The sequence below is a fragment of the Bradysia coprophila genome, chromosome IV, assembly GCF_014529535.1.
Source record: "Bradysia coprophila strain Holo2 chromosome IV, BU_Bcop_v1, whole genome shotgun sequence".
Classification (NCBI taxonomy): Eukaryota; Metazoa; Arthropoda; class Insecta; order Diptera; family Sciaridae; genus Bradysia; species Bradysia coprophila.
The window spans coordinates 7,213,028-7,231,734 of record NC_050738.1 but is presented as its reverse complement, the minus strand read 5'-3'; the positions used below and the strand labels follow the sequence as shown (position 1 = coordinate 7,231,734).

The window sequence follows — 18,707 nt, the reverse complement described above, 5'->3', positions numbered from 1 at the left end:
TATGAATTTCTTCAAGGTGTTTGATGAATTACGATTTTCTTCCCTTTTATCGATTGATTACATACATCTACGCATTCAATTCGATTCGATTATAGATTGTGTAAGTGGGTTCGGTGGGGAAGCTAGACGTAAACATCTATCTATCATTCGATTTAAATTCCATAAGTTAATCCGAAGTTTCAGTCATTTTATAGCTGATCTCAGCCAAGAATCCAGACCGAATAATTAATGTTTTCGAAATTTTCTAATAAATTATTGTGGCATCACGAAATGATTGTCTAAATTTGTGGTAATGCTTTGGGTGGCCTATCCAATTTATCATCATAAAATTGATGTCATCAAAGATTAACCGTCCGGACATCCAATTAATGTTCGTTTATAATTTATTATCATCATGTACGTAGTACATATATTTGCGAAATGTGAGATATTAATCAATATCCATATCCATATAAATACAACTGAATACGTTCAAATGGATAATATGCTGCCATAGTTAAAATTGACACGTTTCAACACTCTTTTTTTCTGCCTGCATTCAATTTACAAAATTTATAGGAAATTTGAATTTACATTTTTTTCGGTGATCATTTATTTTGAAAATGTAAAAACAATTTTACGGACAAAGTTGGATGAATTAAAATTTCGTGGGCTTTGTTTATTAATGGAAAGCTTTATTCATTAAAATTTACGAATTTTATAAAATTTAACGAATTTCATGAAAACTCTCACTAATTTCAAAATTTTGTATTCCGTGAAAATTTATGAAATTTTGTGAAATTTGCGTGAATTTATAAAATTGATGAATTTTCGAGTAATTTGTTAAAAATCAAAATTCTCTTTGTTATATTTTCGTTAAGCATAAAAGAACAAAGAAAATTTTGGTCGAAACATGTTTTCGATGAATCGTGTGTTTTGAGCTTAAAGATTTCACGAATTTAACGAAATTTCATTAAGAGGCATCCATGCATAGCTAAGGTTGAATCATACATTTGTGTTTCTCGTATTTTCATTTTTGATGATATCTTTTCATCAGAATCCTTTTTGAAAAATGTACGACCGCAACAATAAATAGTTATCTATTGTTTTTGGTTGTTATCAACGCAGTGCGTTGTTGTTATCGTTTGACGGGCTCTGAAAAAGGTGAACAGTTTAACGAAATTTTCATAAACTGCTCAGTTTTCACTTATCATGCGGACAGACCGAGATACAACTGACTGGCTGACGTAATTGTGTGCATCTCTACCAACACGTTTCTGATACGATCCACCAGCGTAAAAACTTAGAGCACACAAAACTTGTAAATGTAGTGGGATGCCTTGAGGAATGTGCTTCGCATGCGGCTCTATTTGTCGAATCAAGTCACGGGCAAGGTATTGTGGCAGGCGGTATGCACTGCAAAATCTGAATGGTTTTTCTTAGTTTATCAATACCAGAAATTAAATTGTAAATATTACATACTCAGTGATAGGCACATTAAAAGGGTTTGTCATGTCGCGATTTAATCTACGCTCCATCACCATTTGCATTCGACGATCATAAGCGATGAGAGGTAAAATTACGTCCATTTTCAAATAGTAAGTGTGTCATTACTAAAAAAGACAGATCAAACATCAATCACAGCAATGTTGATATGATGATTGAAATTTAATTTATTTTTGCCATATTGCGGCGACATCTGTCGAAGAATAGCTGAACGCTTCTTTTTCTATATAGAAAAGAATCTTTTCTATGTAGAAAAGAAACTTTTCTATGTAGAAAACTGCAGCCGTAATTCCACCCCTGGTCAAAGTGATGCAACTAAATCAATTTTCTGTTGAAAGCTAACACATTCGTGGTCGTTATTGCGGTCTTATATTTTTTTTAAAAGAATTCTAAAGGAAAGATGCCATGAAAAGTAAACTAAAATCCAGTTTAAAAAAAAACGCTCAAATCTATGCTTTTCGGCAAAGCGAAATTCACGAATTTTACCCTGGATAGCATTTATGGAAATAGTATGGTGCATTTGCCCTAATCGCAGTGAATTGATATTAAAAAGACGTTAAAAAGATATCAAATATTATGAATCTATTATAACCTTTCAACTGTTATCGATATCGACGACAACAATAAACTAGGTCATTGTTTATCGTTAATTAACTCTTAAATAGTAAAATTAATGTTAAAACAAATGAAGTAAATGATTTTATGTGGAATACATGGCGATACTTTGTCAAATTGAAGTAACAGATTTAATAATTATATCTCAAACCGATTGCTAAAGACAGATCTTAGTTCTGCCGAACAGTCAAGTTTTTCGAAAGTCGACTTCAGCCGGCTGGAAAATGGTTGGGTACATAAATGGGAGGACAATCGTACGTGGAAAATGTTACAAATTAAACTAAATGTTTTGAAGGAAAATAAACTTAAAATTTACTTTTTACTCAAAGAAGTCATAAATGAATTGAAGTTATTTGCATCACTTGGTTTCGAACCTGTGATGCACAAAATTTTACACTTACTACACCATGAAATACACAAACAACAAAAACAAATTCAAAGCATTTGTATCGCATTTGTACACATAAATAAATTGCTGCACATCGTTCTCCGCGTCGTCAAATTTTCATATAATAGAATAACATTACAAACACAGAGAATGCCCATTATTAAGCAAATTCCGTTCCCATCCCTAGACCTGTTTACCAAGTCTTCTAAGATAGAATTAAAAGAGTGTGGTTTTCGATAACTTTTGACGCGTGATATTCAGTGATTTCATGGTGTAGCGAGTGCAATAGTATATTTCGTTCCTAGGACTAAAAGTCTTTTTTAGAGTGTGAGAGGTTTCCGAACAGAGCCGAAGGCGAGGTCTGGAATCGAATACGCTAAAAAAGACGTTTAGTCCGTGGTACGAATAATATTTTTCATATTTTGACTGAGAAAAAGTGCGACGAATTCGGGTCCTAGGTATGAAATAGTTATTTATACAACCGAGTGATAAATGCTTTTTTAGGCATTAGATGTGTAGATTGTCACTCGAGGCCGTAGGCCTACAAAAGCATTTATCATCGAGTTGTATACAACGTTTTTCGCAATATAGGCAATGAAAAGTCCTACTTTTCGTCACTTGTTGCGAAAAAGTAATTTCTTTGCATATAAGTCAAATTGAAGCCATTTGTAAACATTTCGTTCAATTTTTCTATAACTGTAATTCATTTCAATGGAATTTTAGTAGCCATAGACTGTTTTTTTTTCAGCTAGACACCGCTGAAATTTTTGAGACGGAGCTTGTAAAACTGGCGACCCAGGCTTTTGACAAAATTTAAATAATTCAATATTGATGTTATATACATGGCAGTTTGAGAGGCGAACGGAAGATCTGATACAGGATAGCCCTAAAATAATTTCCAGCAATAATTGGTTTTGCTTCAGCTTCAGTTATGCATATGAAAAGTATTATAGGACTGTACTACGAGGGCGTACGTGTCTGTTTTCCGATATATTCCAAACATCATATAAATATTAATCAAATTTCTGTCGAAGCAAATTTATTCACCCATTTTTTCCCCCCATTTCCATCAAAACCTCCAATATTATTTCTGAACTGGTGCACATTAATAAATTCATGTTACCGTTTTTTTCTGTTGTGAGCTTTAATATGATAGCTATTAAATGGAATTTTATTCAAATCGAAATTCTAGCAAACATTTAACCTTTTCATAGAAAAAGATGAGCCTTACCCGAAATATAAAATCGGTTAAATGAGTGGGAAACTACAATTTTATATAAAAAAGTTAAAGCCTTGCCGTAAATAAGCTTATGAAAAACCTATGAGATAGGAGAATTTATAGGGATGATAATAATAAAAAAAAAATATTTTTGTCCATCACCACACTAACCAATCTGTATCCATTTATTCACATATGCTTCGATGGACAAAATGTCCATTTAGTGCCATTTTTTACGTCATTCAATGAAAATAGAAAAGAGTGAGACCAATATTTTATTCATAATAACCTTTTGGGTGTGATTCTGTCGTCAGACTATTCGTTCCAAAAGTTCTGAGAATTTGACTGATATTGTAACAGTTTAGTGAAAGTCGTAAAAGCCTATCAAGCATCACTTTGAATACTTATAGTCTTGACTACGAAACCATACCCTTTTAGTATCGCGACATCGCTTGACCCATCCCATGCTAATATGTTTTGCTAAAGTCTCCGACCAATTAGTTCTAATCAAAAATAATTAACCATTCGAAATAGCCTTCCTTTCAACTTACCCGATTCACATGATCTCTAAGAACATTCGAATATACCATTGCCACTGCCTCTAACGCCATGAAGCATATAAATCCTATAATCCACGGTACGACGAAACCGACGTTTTCCTGAAACAAAAGGAACACAATTTCTATTATTCATTTGTTAAGCAAATAAACATAGCTGGAAATAACAGTAAATAGACAAACAATATAAGTGGGGATACATACACAACACAGAGACATCATAAATAAATCCGAGTGAGACAATTTAAAACCCCTTGAACAAATGGATTTCTTTTGTGGTGGCTCATGTTCATGCACGTAATTGTGATATAAATTGTTAGCGAAAATCATAAATAATAAACGGAAGAGAAAAAAAACTAAGAATTTTCAGTTAAATATGGGCTTGTGGGGCCTGCCTAAATCGTAAATTTTCGCAGATCTATGTAATGAACACAATGCGTCTTAAACTGTTTCAAATTCAGACCCACGTCATTTGAAACTTTATCCATTGTGTGTGTGTTGTTGTTGTGTATACTGTTGAGTACCTTTTCGCCAGGGAAAGTGTATTTAAGTCCTGTTTTTTGTAAACAATTTATATTTCATAGAGTCAAAAATGGGTGAGCAACTGAACCATAAATCATTTCAAATTTTCACTGAAAACAAAAGGAAATTTGTTACATTGCCATTGTATATATTACGACTGTGTAGGCAGGTTGTACTGTCTTGCTGTCGAAATATAAATGAACTTTCTTTTTTGCATTGAGTTGGTTGGTGTAGAGAGAAATTCTTGTTGCATTTTTATGTACCACCATAACTCTGAGTATTCTGAGAAAGTACCTCGAGCAATGTTCACACGTCTAGATTCACGTTCATTTATACAACTACTTCATACATCAACTTCTGCTTCCAGACAACGTTAACATTACGTTAGTGTCAGCAACGTTTCGCACTGTTATAAACTAACGAATAAAAACAATTCGCCCCAAATCGCACAGCAAACTACCATCAATGTCAATATAACGCAATATCACTCCAGAATTAATTACAGTTGTTACTCCAGAGATTGAGTTAATTAAAAACAATACAGTCAGGGTAATAAGGAACTGATGAGGTGGAAAGCAGAAAACACAGACTCATTTGTATACATAAGGTATACAAAGAGAGACGGTATTGGGTGCTGTTGTGGTATAAATATTAATCTAAAATTAAATCAATCATGAGATACTTATTCCTTCATAAATTATGTAATATCTAACAGGAATTTATAGTCGGAGATGGTGGTAATGTTTTTGTACGATTTTGCTTCAATTTAGTCGGGAAATGAAGTCAATTATTTAGTGGTAACAAAAAATCCAAAATAAGGAGAACTTTGTAACACGGCTGTTGTGCGTCGCTATATTAAGCCGCTTTTAACAAGTTTTCGTAGAAGTTCGTAGATTTCAAATCTACAAGAAAACTTTACACGTCCATCCGGCTATGTACTACCTTGAGTAAAAGTTATCCTTCTGAAGTCATCAAAATTGTATATGCAACTTTTGTTGTCACTTTTGAGGTCCTTCCATGATTTCTCACGTATTTCTAAGATGCATTTACTGCTTGTCCCACGCGAAAGTTGAACATTACATAGCTATTCGCCCCTGCGAAAATGATCGATGATGTCGAGAATATTTTCATGCAACTTTCGCGGTAAAACAGAAAACAATAAACTCTCTCGTGTATTTTTGATCAACTTGCTTCGACAACAGTTTCTCGCCTCTCGCATCATTTTTCTTTATACTCTAGTTTCAATTAGAAAAAAAAAATCCAGACCCAGTTCATGCTGCTATTCATATAAAATAGGAAACTATTTTTAAGATTCCATTTGCCAGATTTTCCCAAAAATTGCTTTTCGGAAAATCAAGGTAAAAGGTCCGAAAATTTAAGAAAATGTGGGAAAACATTTTCGGAAAATAGTTCCTGATGTGAATACGCAGCAAAGAATACGCTTTCCAATTGGCTCTTTTCATTAATTTCGTATTTAAAGCGACTAAGTTTGACAAAGCTTTTACATGAGCTTTAAAAGAAATTTTTTGTTGGAACATTAACAAGGGAGAAATAAAGATTTTCGACTGGGAACAACATTCAACCTCTGGTTGTAGAGGAAAAAATAAGCAGTTAACTTTGTACGGTGATATATAATATAGCAGAAAACTTGTTGAACAAATGAAGTAGAAGATCTAATATCAAAAACTTTTCTAAGATATACTGCGTCCAAAGGGGATGGATTTAATCGTTATTTGACAATTGGTTTCATTATGTCCCATTCTTGTTACGATTGTTATTTTGATTTGAGGAACACCTTTTCCAGGCAACCTTTTCCGTACGCTTTCATTGAATAATTTGTATTGGGCTCATAACTCTCGGCCATACTAATCTAGATTAAGAAAGCATCCTACACGAATCTAAGACTTATATCAACCACCTTCCCCTTCACCACCCTACTTTGAGGGGTGGTAGTTTTTTCCATCCAACTCAAGCAATGAAAACTATAAAGTTTTACCTCGAAATTAAAACTAAAACCACGAAAACCGCTTCAGGACCCAAAAATGCCTGTCTTGTCTTGGATATACAAAGTCCGCACTTGTTGAAAAAACAGTTTCTACAGCTTGTTGTTCAAAAACACTCTTTGGAGACCAACTGGTCCCGAATAGTTTTAAGAATTTTTATTTTCTCACAAAATCTCTTTATTATAGACGGATTTTAATTTGATAATGATCGATGAAAGAAACTGCTGGCTGAGTCGGTGCACGACTCTCTATTCATTTCTCATTCATTCCTTATTTCATTCATCGACAAATTAATGTAACACAGCATAGGTCCATGATGCTCAAACAATTCGAAGAAGCTATTCTTAACAACGTGAGTAAAAATAAAAATGTATTTGAGCAAAAATGACAAATTTATTTAGTTCATAGTTTCACAAACTGCAATCAACTGAGATCTACGTATTGATGTGTAACTCTATGGTGAAGACTTTTTTGTTAGTTTGTTCATTTTTATGATCGTGCTGTTTCAATCTGTTTAATGCAATTAAATGATAAATGGATTATCCCAATTTTTAACTGAGATAGAAAATCTGTCGACAATTACCTAGAGATACAATTAGACATTCAAATTATTTCGTTTTTTTTTCTTTCAAATTACTTGTCGCACTTTATTTTCAAACATTAGAATGCGATTGGATTCGGTACAAAAGTTTTTTTTAGGTTTTTCCAACATTTCTGCATGTTGTATTCTTACACTCAACGTAACTAAAGCAACATGGTCCATTAGTTGGATGATTTTGAAATAAGAAACAAATATGATGAAGATAATTGCCTTAAGTCAATTGGAGAGGTCTGTAAGACGCTAACACAGGTGAGAGATTTTTAACAAATGTCTTGACCTTTTGAAGAAGAGAAAATCGTGTTCCGCATCTTCAAAAATTCTCGGAAGATTCTATCGATAACAAAAGAAATATTAAACAACAAACTGTGGCTAATGAGGTCTTATGTAGAAAAAGGATGTTCAAACAAATGAAGTAAAAGAGTTCTGAAATCAATACGAAAATCGTCTACCAAATGAAGTAATAGTTTGAACAGAAAACTGTTAAAATGCTTGCCGCCTGTAACAGGGTAATATCAAACCAATCCAAACCGTATAGTTGCACATCTTACACTTTCCGATTTATTCAAACTTTAGACCATGGTTCGCACGGGTCTAAAAATGTTTGTGTGGTGATGCAAGCAAGACATTTCATATTTACGGGCTTTTACGGTCTGAATTTCTATGAACATAAAGGGAAATTCAGTTGTCACTAAGATATGCAATTTTCGGTATTACCACAAAAAGATGCAAGTTGTTGGGTATATAAGAGATTTTGTGCATAAAATTGATAGTGTCGTTGGAGCAGTTGAATACGTTGCTAGTTTCAGTAAACGAAGTTGATTTATCATGGAGGTAACGTGTTCGAATATTTTTGATATATTTCGAAATAGTTATTTACGTATCAGTTGTGGACGGGTGGACGGTAGAGTTTTGACAATTGACGGCCACAACGCGAAAAAGCTTAATTTTGTTCCATGGCATGAAAGAGTCCATAAGTTCAATTTTGGATGGATAGTTTCTGAAATCGTGGATAGTGGATGTTATAACGACTGGTGTTCGGATATTCGTGTGAAAAGATAGTAGAGAGTACTATCAGTGATGGTTTAACTGCAATTTGTATTTGCTGTTTGCTTACAGATCGTGTGCAATCATTTTCCTAAAATTCGCTACATAGACGTTTTGTGCTTGTGTGCATTGGGCTTTTATTTAATTTATTTCCCTAGAACGATAATCTCGAATTTATTCCTCTAGTCCAAAACTGTTTACCTCGATATATGAGGAGAGTTGTGCATTAATCGTCACAAAAAGACATTTTTCAAATAAAAAATTTTCGGTTCATGCATATCGCTCCTTAATCTGTTCTCGGCAGATAAAATAGCGTATACACCTCTGTCTAAAATGTTTATCGCCGTCGCCGGGTCGGTCCATAACTTCCAAATCGCAATCGTGCATAATCTACCAATATGGTTTCTTACAAACAATTTGTCTGACCATACTTCTCAAATTCCAATTCCAGAATATCGCAACATGGATCTTAGCCGTGACCAGTATACTATACAATCAAGTCGTTTGTTCGGATAATTCAAATGATTTCGAAGTGCTTTACACATCCGCCGGTTTTGATGGCTTAAAATCACAATCATTGTCAGCAGACGATCAACGTTTCACACGAAATGCTTTCGATCCGAAAACCGATTATGTTGGTTCACACAACGCTTTCCTTTGGAAATATTTTGATAAAGCTGCCGACTATACGAGTCACGATGGACACGACGATGATGATGATGATGGCCATGTAAAAACGAATGAAAAATATCACCAGGCTCCAGACGCCGAACAATTTGAAAAAGTAGACAGTTACGATCAAGCATACAATGACTATCAATATGATCGTATCAGAAGTATGTCGCCAAAGCAGAACCAAGAAAGTGAACAAAATCCGAAAAATTGTAAGATCGTTGTGAATGGGGCAATGATATGTAGCGTATGCAAAGATTCCGACGGCAATCATTCGAAATCATGTTCGTTTAGCTCTGCTCCCGATAAGCAAAATTATGAATACATCAAACAGCGAATGACAGCTTACAATAGCGGGGACCACGATGAATAGAAGAAACTTGATAGTGAACAAGATCAGTCGTACGAATATTGGGAGAGTGACAATGCAGCAAAGTATCGTCAGCACCAAATTCAGACAAAATTTTTAGATAAAATAGCAAAACTTATGGAGGTGTTGTGTGTGTATATGTGTAAACAAGAACTAAATTGTAAGAATAAAAAATTTCAAAACTTTCAAACTACAAAATATTGTACTTCTTTAGTCCTAGTTCACATTTCACCAATAAGTCGCCCTGCCAGTGTCTCCAGTGCAAATACATTTAGCACTTATCCCGAGTCCAAAAAATAAATAATTTTTTAAATTGCCTGAAGATGTCGCACTTTTAAAAATTTCCTTTGCCGCCAAAAAGCTAAAGACGAGACACTGCGTCCCGTTAATTGTATCCCAAAATGTTATGAATTCCTTCTACAATTTGTGTCTTTGAGAAATTCTCGAAGTCGAGAAAATGAGGAAAATTTCTGGAAAATTCTTGAATTTCCCGAATTGATCGAATTTTCTTAAATTGTCCGAGCTTTCTTGATTTTCTTGAAATTGAAGAAATTCGAGAAATATTTCCCGAGTTTTCTTAAAGTTTCTCGAATTGCTTGACTTTCATGAATTTTACAAAAACTTTTCTTTAATAATTTTCAGTTTATTTCATTGCGAGGTGCGGGCTCCCCAGCTCAATCTATATATAGTCATTTAACCATAAAGTTTAGTAACATATAACCGACAAACCATTCAATCAAAACAACAAATGACAATCTTAAGTTCAACGTTTTTACAGGACGAATCAATAGGGCTTCAACTTATGCACCATCTCAATTAACCCGTGTCTGAGAATTGTTTACCAACTTATCCTCATTACCACAATGTGTATACAACAACGAGACTTTCAACTTTTCAATCATGATATCCATGCCTCAATTTTGCATTAAACGATAACACCAGCCCTCAGAAAGCAAAACATCTAATCCCAAACAATTTCAACTTTTCATTTTGTTCAATCTAAAAGATTTAACTTCTTAAAACAATCCGTTCGATCCATTCCGTATAAAATGTTCATCAATACGTATGTACCATTCTGCAATACAAGTGTGTTAAGAAAGCTGAAACTCTCAAACTGAAGTGTAAAGGAATTCCTCTACCAAAGAAACTGTCTGTGTAACCCGTATATATTATTCAGTTCGTACAAAACAGTTTGAATGAAAGTTTCTTATTGGAGTGCTTTTCAACGCTACTAATGCGAATAAATTAGTTTAGTTATGTTTGATTTCGATTTCTGTTATTAATTTAACGAAGGGCGTACATATTCCATTCATTCAATAAATTTCATATGCTCCATTCAAATCACATTTTACATTTTCTGCTGCTAAGAATATTGAGAAAATTTTGCACAAATTGCCAACTCGATACAGTAATCTCATTCTGTCATCAAGGGACTGGTACTGAAATTGTGTGACGAAAATTAGTCTTTCATCCAAGTCAATTTTATGGATAACTTCATAAAATTCGATTTCTTGTTAGTAGAGATCAGTTGAATTTGGTATTTCGACTTGAAAGGCTTTCAATCAAGGAACATTTTCAGAATTTCCACACCAAAGAGTGATAATAAATCAAGTGCTTTGCATCATACAAATGAATGCAAAGGCTTAACCATTGTGAACATAAGAAGGAACCCGTACGAATAATGCCCACAATGTTTGACCACATTTGTCCTATCTACGTCTCGAAGTATGCAGATTTTCTATGAGAAACGTTGGGTGCTTTATTGGTATCTATCCGAAATGTAGGCCAGACAAATTCATCGTATGTGGCTTATGCGTCAAGTAGAATTCATTCAGTGTGTACATCGTTGCAGCGACATAATGCAATACACGAACCCAAATTATGAAAGCTTGAGTGAACTTTAGGACATTGCTAAGGCGATATAATCGCTAGAAAAATTCCATTTGGAATTGTTATTGTATATAACACGGGAATCGAATCCGGATCATTTTGTTGGAAAACACATCACTCAACTCAGCCCTGTCCGTCAATAAAACTTGTTGTCTATTAATAGTAGATTACAGCAGAGCCTATGTAAATGAGTAATACATGTGTGCGATGTTTGTGGCGTGTGAGCCGAAGGCGAACCGCCTAATTTCGCACACATGTATTACTCATTCACATAGGCTCTTCTGTACTGTTCTTTAATGTGTAGGCGTCCTGTGCGTTGCATTTACATTGTCTAAGATGAAAACTACGAAACAATTTTGCATAAAAGAAGCATTTCGGAAGCTTTCCACTTCTAAACATTTTGCACTAAAATTTCATTTTCATTTAGTAGGCATCGGTCGTGCCTGCCATTTCGGCGATATTTATTTGACTTCTTTATTGTTGTCATTCACAGTTTCAGTGAAATTTTTTTGATTTTGTTGTTTCAAATTGTAAATTCAGTGGTGATTTTAGTGTTTTCTTAATTGTATCGATGGCACGTGTACCAAAAAATAGTTTTGCCTGTGTAAATTCCAATTTATATCGTGATCTGTGAGAAGTGAAAACATAAACAAAATCATCGAAAAATTTCCGACCGAGCATGTAAATGATCGCGCATAGCATGTAAATCATCGAAAAACCTAACATGTAAATTTCGTTTACATTCTCATCGCAGACAATGTAAATACAACGTACAGGATGCCTACACATTAAAGTCATATAATCTTGAAACTACACTGAAACACTGCAGCCCAACACTTCTCTGTTGACAGAACCAGATATTTCAATTTTACTAAAAGTTAATATGGCGGCTGTCCACCATTTCGTTGAGGAACCGAAAACAATACCACCGCATTACGGTCTTCATTACATTTCAAATATAAAAATTCAGAAAACATTTCCTCGAGATAGAGGCGTTCGTTGTACGACGGAGTATACTTACAGAAAATTGAACAGTGGTCACAGGTAATGTGCGTCTCCAGATAATGTATTTTCCATACATTATCTGTGGCAGGTAATTTTTTGACATAATGCTGCAGAGATATGCGGAAAACCTTGACACACCCTCTAAACGACAATTTTCCGACCCTTTTCTTCTAAAAATCCACAAAATTATCAAAATCTAACGCATTTTGTTTAAGTCGGAGTGCGAACGAACAGGCGGATACAGAATCTTGTACTTCGTTAGTTTTCATACATGTGAATTCTGTTTGTCGTTGTACCGTTGTCGATACAACTGGATAGTATCATGAAGACACGGTATTATGGCGTCATTGGCGCAGGTGCTAATCTACTTCATTCGAATTAATAATTTTGTTGTATAAGAGAACTCACATTGTCAATTTTTGTCGTCGTTGTCGACAAATGCCTCTTTCTAAACCTTGTCTATCCAACCTTGATTCGTTGATTTATTAATTCCATAGAACGTGTATCCGTTATACATTCTGTTGTACAATCAAGACCGATGGTTATCTCCTTCATTATGTATTATTTACGACTTTATAACTCTATCGAAATGGGAAATAATATTATCATCAAAATCCAACAGCCGGGTGATTATAAATTAGTAAGTTGTAATTAGACTTTCAGCAATGGTTGATTAATACGAAAATAATTGACTTAATTTGTTGAGAGTGAATTTTACCTAAGCCGGCAAAGCCGAGGCCATAGCGCATGTATGGATACATAAAATGAACGATTGCACGATTATTATGTAAATTTTTCGTACGTCTTAAATTAAGGTAATACACACGTTACGTCCACATCCATCGATATATGTATAGATTCAAATTGAGTTAGCCTGAAATGCGAAAAAAAGGGAAAAAAATGGAACTGGTCGATTTTGATGAATTGAAGTAAAGTGGAAATTGATAAGGGCAAACCAAATTTCTGATTTATAGAGGATTTTCTTTTTGGGGGGCATTACATATTCATGACGTATTATATCCATGTATTGAATAGACATGTGGGAATATCAATAACAAATATTTGTTTGTTTTTGGTAGCAATTTCTTTTTTGTCTTGATGCGATATAAACCAACATGGATATTATGATGAATTACATGTCATTTCGACCGAATTGCTTACGAAGGAGCGGGATTTGACGATATATACACACACAGTAGACACTTACGAAAATGTTCGGATGATTGTTAAAAGATCTTTTTTTTTGGGGTAAGTGAAGAAGCTAGCAAGATGTTACAGGAATATTAAATTTTTAATAAAATAGACTGACGTTCCCACGTGGAATAACATTCAATAGCGTCTCTTTGATATAGGGAAAAGTTTGAAAATTTTGTATTATTAAAAGGATAAATGTAGGTTCCGCATTATGAGACGATGATTTAATTTCATTCCTTTTTAAGGGTTGAGGAGGTTGAGAGTCTTTCTGTCTTTCGCAGTACTTTTCCGACAATCAATAAAAATCGTGTGTCGACGAACTCTGATCGCACCATACATTTATTACACCATCCACCGTAAAATAATATTTTATCGAGACATGCAGATCGTGTACAATAATAAATTTTTACGGTAGAAATGTTTGCTGATGTACGATGTAAATAAAAAATAAAAAATTCAAACTGCCCAGAATAGATTCAGTTTCGAATTGAACACATAAATTGAACAACACTTATCGAAGCTCCTTGAAGTCGTACCGTAATGGACTGGACATTTAGAGAGAACAAAAAAATTCGTTTTATCACGCTCCATACACTGTATAAGGTAGCTACATGGAATAAAGGTATAACATGAACGATCTAGGTATACAGGTGTGTTATATGGTCGTAGGTGACATTTACAAATAAACGAGAAAAGCTACATCGCCAGTTCAGATTTTTGTTTTCTTAAACTTTTTTGTGGTGGTTGGAGTCGATGTTTCAACTGGGTGTTATTTGTTGCTGTCGATAAAGCTTCTGATCGTAAAAAATGTGATGATGTGCTAAAAAAAACTGTAGACACAGTAATAGGTTCTTGTAACCTGTGTTCAATCCAAATACATTTTTGCTCGTTTATTATTTCACAGTCGGGGAGTCTGATCAAAGACAGTTTGAACAAATCACTTTGAAATATTCGCGTTGAAATACTAAGTTAACAATCACTTGGTCGATTTCGGGGACCGAATACTTCCGTAAGTACGCCAAAACTATTTCCTACCCTGGGCAGAAACGATTCGAAAAAGCCATTCGGTGAAAATTGGTAAAAAGCCCTTCATTGTTTTTGATACATAAAAAAAAAAACAAAAAGCTTTTCGGCCATCGCTTGAATGACCATGGGGCCAGTTCGGGCCTGGCCCTACGTACGACACTGACTTTGTTATTTCGTACCTTTTAACAATGTTCATCAAACTCATACAATAAGCTCCTCTGTTCAAAAATCTGTTTAATGTCAGAATTCGGCTTAACTGTACGTATAATTAGAAAACTTTCGTGTTGGACTCATCCAAGTATTTGTTCAACAGAACACGTCCAAATATGCAGAATAAATACATCGTAATAGCTAGAATTAATCCTTTACAAATTTGTTCTTCATACAAAGCCGAAGATAGTAGTAGCATGATGATGAATGTACATTATCGTACTCCGTTGGTGGATGGCTTGGCCGTGTACAATCCAAACTATTCTCAAATTTCCCAACGAAAATATATATCAGACAATGAGATTTTCCCACATTTATGCATTTACATTAGCAACTTTTGGTTTTAACGTGAAATTTTACTCAGTACGAAGTGCTTAAAACATAATTTTCTGTAATAACCTGCAGCTAAATGAAGTGAGCTCACCTCTATACAATATACACCTAGATTCAAGGAAATTTAAATGAAATTTATGACTATAAATAAGCTCACACTCTTAATGGTTACCGGTGTGCGCTGCGAAATTTTATCTCGTTAAGGTTCACCATAAAGAAAAATCATTACAAAGGTAGCGAAAAGAATTGATAGAAAACTAGAGAAATTTCAAAAGTTTTCCTAGTGCAATAACAAGCTTGAAATGCAAAAACTGAAATTAAACTTTCTGCAGAAGAATTAACCGAGAGTGTTCTTGTTATCTCGGTTTGCGTATGAAGCGTATTTTAAAATCTACCCACCGGCACCAACATCACAAAAGAATGCACAATGCGAAAATGCCATAATTTGACAAATCTTTAATTGAACATGCTCGGGTGCAGGATTGTACTTTGGACGCGTCCATTGGGGCCTACGATATTATAAATCAAAATGCATAATCGGAGCATAATAACTTCGCCTCGGCTTGGAAATCTGACATCTCGTGCTATAATATACCAACACACGATTCGTGTTGCACAACGTTTGATGCAATGAAAAAGATTCGAATATCGAATATCGAATCGTAACGTCGCTGCCACGTGGATTTTTTCGCACTAGTGCGATAAATGCTCTTGAAAATCCTTTATCGCATTAGTGCGATAAAATATGTCCATAAGACATTACACACAGGCGGCATAACTTGCTAATATGCCTATAAATTGCATAATTGTTTTTTACCTACCAAGGTAGGTATGAAGGTATTTTTTCGCTCGAGATGTCGACCCGAGGCGAAGCCGAGGTCGACAAGAAGTTGTGTTGCGAAAAAATACCGGCATACCTACCGTGGTAGATACAACGTTTTTCGCAATTTCTATGCAAAACATAAATACTAAAATTTTCATCAAAATACTATATAAAATCGATTACAGTATACAACACAACAGGTTCTTGCTGAACAAAAATTTGATTTGTGATCAAGTAGGCACATGTGTGAATGATTGAATGATGGATGTAGCGTGCGAAAAATAGTATGTTACATACCAAGGATCAAAAAGGTGTGTTTTAGACCCAGGTGGTGAAAACGTCCAGGGATGGAGCGACGCGAAGCGGAGCGGAGACCAAGGCCGTTTTCACCACCGTGGTCTAAAACATACCTTTTTGATCCGTGGTATGTATACTATTTTTCTTCCTGGAGTACCAAAGTCACATTCCGAACAAAACATAACAACAAAATCCAACTGAACACACACTGTTTTGCGTCAGACGTTTTTGCTGCCATATTTTAAAAGTACATTAAAAGGGGACATTATAGACGACATAATAGGCGACATTAAAGGTACATACGTCAAAATGTAGTTGATTTAATGTAAATAATTGCCAAAAAGCATGTAAACAATCCGTACGAATTGAACAGTCACAAAAGTCTAAAAAAATTATATGTGTGTGCATTGTGCATACAACAACTTGACACATCTGGGAAAGAATAAAGATAGGATCGAAAATGACATAAGCGGGAATGAAAATTGAGAGAAAAAAGTGTCGGAGAATGTTGCTCTTTCGGTACTAAATTTGGTGAGTGAATGTGACGGTTTTGCGGTTTTGGTACTACAGGAAGAAAAAGTCTTTTTTTCGCACGCAGTGAAGTAAGGACATTTTTTTCACACGCTAATCTTGAATGAAATAATCGAGCCTCATATAAGATTAGAAAGGGACAAGAAAGAGTTCATTTCCGTCATTGAATTGCGAAAATAGATTTTTAGCGTTGATGTATTAGGGACTATTTTTGGGAAAACTTTTCCTCATATTTTCCATTTTCCTAAATTGTCCTTCATTTTCCAGATATTTTTTTTTTCTTTTTTCAAAACTATTTTTCAAGATAATCAAAGACTTGTATAGCAGTTAGGAAATGTATGACATGGAGGAATTTATTTTACTTGAAAATGTACCTCAGGTTTGTCAGGTTTGGTGGATGGTAATGAAAGTCAGTTAAATTTCTAAAATAAACATAAGCTTCGGCGTCGTTTTACCTTATTTGATTTGATAGTAACATTGTATAGCTGAAATTTACGTTTCTAATTGTTAGAAATATTAGAGAAACTGTAACGCTTTCATTCAACAACGCAGCAGTTTCCAAGCGAGTTCCCAAGTGATATAATGAAATGTGTATACCAACCAACCCGCTACAACCCTGTGTTAATAAGTATATTATTGAATTAATTTCGTTGAGAAATATTCTGGTGCATAACCTTTCTTTGTATAAGTTTTCTTTTAAGTAGCACAGAAAGCTGCTCACCCACCTAACAAACCAATTATATGTTTTTTTCATATTTTTTTCACCGAATAAAGACTCGACTTTCAGCAGTTCAACATAATGACGATTATAATGGATAATACTGTATATAACGTTAGTTGTGGTAAATTCGAGTTTATTTCTGGAATATCTCGGAAAACATGAATTATACAAAACGACAATCAAGAGAAGTTCAAAAGACTTATTGTGTAACAACTTCTAGTTGTCGTAGTTTTCCAGATAAAGCTGGAGCGTAACTAACGTTAAAATTGTCCAATTATGTCGCTTTTCAGATAAATATCTGGATTGATGTTGTTCTCAATTTTTTGTTCGCTGTTACTTCCACTAATCCACACTTTACGTTATAAAACGAAAAAAAAAGTTGAAGAGCTTTTGTGTTTTCAAACGAAAACGGTTCGTTGCGATGAATGCTGAAGCGGATTTAGCGTCAGGTGTAGTTTATTAAAATTATTATGTCAAAAAACTTATTACAACTTCTTTGCACAAGAAATTCTGTCTATGTAAGCAGGATATGGCTTTTTTGTGTGCGATGGCATTTTGCCAGTGAACTGAAAAGTTTTAATGAAAGTCAGAATTGAACGACATATCGATGCAAATTTTTTCTGTTCTCGATTGTAATATTCAAACACTTTACTTTCAGCATCACAAAGCAAGTGAACGATATTTGGTGTTGGTTTTGCTATTTCCGGGAAATATGTTTTATTTATGAACCCATAAATGCTGGTTGTAACTTTGAAATAAAAAAAAAATCGAAAATTTTACTTAAATTTTGAATAAATCTGTGTCGAACCACCCTTTAGCGCTTTTATATATGCTTAGCTGATGACCTCTATGCATAGAAATTTATACCTTCACCCATCAGCAGAAAACAAAGAATGACTAAACTGTTACAGACACATCCATAAACCAAACACCCGTGAAGCAAAAATAAATTATTGGAAAAAGATTTTTCATAGCTGTAAGAAATACACGCGTCAATTTGTTTATTTAGGATTTTTCATGTGATTTACCATTAAAGGCAAACATATACCAAATTTATACGTCGAAAACTGTCGATTAATACAGAAATATATATTCATTGGCTTCGGCGATAAGTTACGCATACACAAATTTAGCCAGACATTTATGTGAAAGATATATCGAACTTTTCGGACTTTTAATGGTGTTTTAGGACTTTCAATGT

The 18,707-nt window shown here is 34.3% G+C and overlaps 2 protein-coding genes and 1 long non-coding RNA gene across 3 annotated transcripts in view; 2 read left to right on the top strand and 1 right to left on the bottom strand.

The window, feature by feature from the left end:
• Positions 1-18,707, bottom strand: part of LOC119086020 — a 100,909-nt gene that overhangs the window by 7,187 nt on the left and 75,015 nt on the right. The window contains exon 5 of the mRNA XM_037196594.1: positions 4,259-4,366. Coding sequence (XP_037052489.1) covers positions 4,259-4,366 — 108 coding nt within the window. The remainder of the gene's footprint in view (positions 1-4,258; positions 4,367-18,707) is intronic.
• LOC119086019 lies at positions 8,136-9,635 on the top strand. Its single transcript, XM_037196593.1, has 2 exons — positions 8,136-8,221; positions 8,886-9,635. Exons 1-2 carry the CDS (start codon positions 8,216-8,218, stop codon positions 9,477-9,479), a joined length of 600 nt encoding a protein of 199 aa, XP_037052488.1. The 5' UTR covers positions 8,136-8,215; the 3' UTR covers positions 9,480-9,635.
• LOC119086022 lies at positions 16,197-16,962 on the top strand. Its single transcript, XR_005089384.1, has 2 exons — positions 16,197-16,241; positions 16,835-16,962. It is a non-coding gene; the product is annotated as an uncharacterized LOC119086022 (long non-coding RNA).